Source organism: Mesitornis unicolor, unplaced genomic scaffold, assembly GCF_000695765.1.
Source record: "Mesitornis unicolor isolate BGI_N332 unplaced genomic scaffold, ASM69576v1 scaffold5623, whole genome shotgun sequence".
NCBI lineage: Eukaryota > Metazoa > Chordata > Aves > Mesitornithiformes > Mesitornithidae > Mesitornis > Mesitornis unicolor.
Window position 1 is genome coordinate 1 of NW_010173844.1, and position 4,014 is coordinate 4,014.

Here is a 4,014-nt window from a genome sequence, read left to right on the forward strand (position 1 = left end):
GGGAGCCGGGGGGGGTTGTGCGCGGTGTCTCTCTGCCCTGCCTTGAGCGCAAAGCTAACTGTGTGTGTGTGTCTGTCTTTCTCCTTACCGGGGGATTGGACTCTTAAAATACACCCGATACAATGCACCAGCCTGACTCAGCCGCAGACATTAGTGCTAGGAAGATGGCGCACCCGGCAATGTTTCCTAGAAGGGGCAGCAGCAGTAGCAGCGGCAGCAGCTGCGTTACTGCTCCCACTGCACCAGGTACCGGCGTTGGGAGCGCTGCCCTCTCCGCCGAGGATTATCAGCCGCCTTTGCTGGTCCAGCCGCCACCTCCATCTCCTGCAGCATCTTCGTCAGCGGGTCCACAGCCGACACCCCCTCCTCCACAAAGCCTGAACCTCCTCTCGCAGTCTCAGCTTCAGCCACAGCCTCTTGCACAGACTGGAGCGCAAATGAAAAAGAAAAGTGGCTTCCAAATTACCAGTGTGACCCCTGCTCAAATATCAGCTAGTATGAGCTCTAATAACAGCATAGCTGAGGATACGGAAAGCTACGATGACCTGGATGAGTCCCACACTGAAGACCTGTCGTCTTCAGAAATCTTGGATGTTTCTTTATCCAGGGCCACTGACTTGGGAGAACCTGAAAGGAGCTCCTCTGAAGAGACTTTAAATAACTTTCAAGAGGCAGAGACTCCTGGGGCTGTTTCTCCAAACCAGCCTCATCTTCCTCAGCAGCATGCTCCTCTGCCTCATCACCCTCAGCAGAGTGTTGTGATCAATGGAAGTGTTCACCCCCATCATGTTCATCACCACCACCATCTTCACCACCACCATCACGGACACCATCATCCATCGCATCCTGGGGTGGGCAGTGCCCCAATTTCTGGAGGACCACCGCCCAGTCCATCATTTAGAAAACTGTCAACAACTGGAAGCTCTGACAATGTTATATCAACTGCACCAGTTTCTGCTGCATCATCCACTGGTTCCCTGGCATCTGCCGTGTCTAATATCCGCACTACAAGTACTCCTGGCAATTTAGGTATAAGTCCTGCTACTGGAACTAGTACCTTAAATAATATGGGTGGTGGTAGTTCTAGTGTGGCAAGCAGTGTGCTTGGTACTATAAATTTAAGCAACATCACGAGTACTGGTAATGTAAATGCTTTGTCTGGAACTAGCAGCAATGTTAATGTGAATATCTTGAGTGGTGCTGGCAATGGTACAAGTGCTTCCTCTAGTGTCATTAACAATGTTACTAATCCAACTGCAGGAATGGCAGTGGGATCAGGCCAGCAGCAGCCTGCATCTGGCACATCAAGGTTTAGGGTTGTAAAATTAGATTCTAGTTCTGAACCTTTCAAAAAAGGTAGATGGACTTGCACTGAATTCTATGATAAAGAAAACACTGTTGCAGTTTCAGAAGGAGTAGCAGTAAACAAAGCAGTAGAGACGATAAAACAAAACCCGCTTGAAGTGACTTCTGAAAGGGAGAGCACCAGTGGGAGTTCTGTTAGCAGCAATGTAAGCACACTGAGTCACTATACAGAAAGTGTGGGAAGTGGAGAAATGGGAGCACCTACTGTGGTGCAGCAGCAAGCGTTTCAAGGTGTGGGTCCACAGCAGATGGATTTTAGCAGTGCTGCTCCTCCGGCGATTCCAGCATCTAGTATACCACAGAGTGTTTCCCAATCACAGCTTGCACAAGTCCAGCTGCATTCTCAAGACGTAAGCTATCCACAGCAGAAGCCAGGGGTCCAACCTCCCACACAGGCCAGTCTAACTGCTGTTACTGGGGTTCAGCCAGCCCCAGTCAATATACTAGGTGTATCCCCATCTCTGGGCCACCAGCAACCTGCCATGCAAAGTATGGCTCAACAGCAGCTGCCGTATTCTCAGCCGGCGCAGCCCGTGCAGACTTTGCCAGTGGTGCAGCAGCAGCAGTTGCAGTATGGGCAGCAGCAGCAACAGCAGCCTCAGACGGTTCCTACCCAGATGGCTGCGGGTCATGTTAAGCCGGTGAACCAAAACTCTGTTACAGGGACTATGCCTGACTACATTCAACATCAGCAGATCCTCCAGACTCCAGCCCCTGCCATGCAGCCCAGTTCTACAGGAGTGGGAGCAGGGCAACCGGTTCCCGTTGCCCCGGCGCAGAGCATGCAGCCTTCGGTACAAGCGCCCCCAGCCGCTGCCCCGGCTCAGCCTGTTGCACACGCTCCGGCAGCGATACCAGGTGTAGGTACCAGTGGTCAAATGCTGAACGTTGGCCAGCAAGGAAGCATAGCCGCTGTGGTGCAACCACCATCTGCTGCGAACCAAATTACACCTCCGGTCATGCCGTCGACGGCTGCTCCTCCGTCGTCACAAGTCGTGCAGCCTGTGCAGACAGGAATATTGCAGCAGGGATTACAGGCTGGTGCTTCAGGCCTTCCTCAGCAAATGGTCATTGCTCAGCAAAACACCTTGTTACCTGTCCAGCCACAGGCACAAGGAGTGGAATCTGTAGTCCAAGGGATGGCTGGCCAACAGATGCCTGCAGTTAGCCCTATACCTTCTGCTAGTACTGTTCCTGCACCAAGTCAAGCTGGTTCAGCTGTGCCTCCTGGCATACCTTCTGCTTCTATAGGTCTGGGACAGCCACAGAGTATAGCACAAGCTTCGGCTGTGCAGAACGGGAATTTGGCTCAAAGCGTTAGTCAGCCTCCCTTGATATCAGCAAGTATAGGTATGCCAGTGGCACAGAGTGTGCCACAGCAGATACCACTAAGCTCTACGCAGTTCCCCGCACAATCACTAGCTCAGCCCATTGTAAGCCAAACTGAAGATGGCAGACGCCCTACAGAACCTTCCTTGGTGGGTTTACCTCAAGCTGCCAGTGGCGAGAGTGGTGTTGGAGCATCGGCCGTTTCGGATGGCGGTAGCAGCAACATGCCATCCTCTGCTTCCCTTTTCCCACTGAAGGTGCTGCCATTGACAACGCCCCTTGTGGATGGTGAGGATGAGAGGTAAGACTGCCTGTAACTTTATTAAAAGAGAGTGTCTCATGGTTTGATTTACACTAACTTACAGGTCTCGTTACAGCCATTCTGTGAAATAAAGTGGTGTGATGTTTTTGTTTAATTAGTAATATTGTTTCTCGTGTCCCAGCACATGTAGGTATTACATTAAAATACTTGTTTTTCTCTTGAGAGGGTGGGCTGTATTGATTATGCTCTCAAACTACTGCGTGGGTAAATTGTGTTCAACAATCTGTGACAGTGTGTATATTCCCATTGTATAGAGGAAGACAAAAGAATACTGTAGAATGTGGGTAGGCTAGTGATGATAGTAGTTTGGATTATTTATTATACTGAAATAATATTTATTCTTAAGTAGATTTTTTTTTGTTTTCTTCACAAGCCTAGACTTCATCCTGCCTCAGCTTCTCTTTTTCAAATGTTGACTTTACTCAGGTTGAACCAGTTGCGAGTCTGTGGTATACGTAGAAGACTTCTCTTTGACAGCCAAGAGACGCTTTAGGCAAATGAGTATGGTGGGAAAAGGGAGGTTCAGCAACACCGTTGTGGCTCTTTAAATTGAACTTGGGGCGTTTTTGGTCTTGGTGGTTTTGCTTCAAAGCATTTATCCATTGTGAGAGCCGCTCGGGCCTGCAGACAGGTGGTGAGTCTTTTCATCTGGTGCACTGGTTCTGCATGGAGTAAGAAGCTGCACGTGTTCTCCCACCGTCGCCTTTTCAAGTAAATGACCACTGGATGGTCTTAGTAGGATGTGAATAGTCTAATTTCTTTGATGGTGTATGCAGAGAAGCTGTGTCAGTTGTGAAAGGCCCTTACGTGTGCAGACTGCACCAATCCGAACAGCAGTTTTAAAGTGCAATTTTTAATATTAATTACATGTGGAAATTCCTCACTGTATTGAGGACCTCTTGTGAAAGGCTTTTACAAATGGACAGGAAGACTGTGGTTGTTCTCCCAAAGAACTCCTTGTCTAAGAAGAAGCTACCTTGATGGGAGAAGTAGCTTTA

General features: G+C 49.4%; 1 protein-coding gene across 1 annotated transcript; it reads left to right on the top strand.

The window, feature by feature from the left end:
* The first annotated feature begins 122 nt into the window (after nt 1-122).
* TSC22D1 (TSC22 domain family, member 1) lies at nt 123-2,999 on the top strand. The gene has a single exon (XM_010180847.1). It carries the CDS (start codon nt 123-125, stop codon nt 2,997-2,999), a length of 2,877 nt encoding a protein of 958 aa, XP_010179149.1.
* The last annotated feature ends 1,015 nt before the right edge of the window (nt 3,000-4,014 follow it).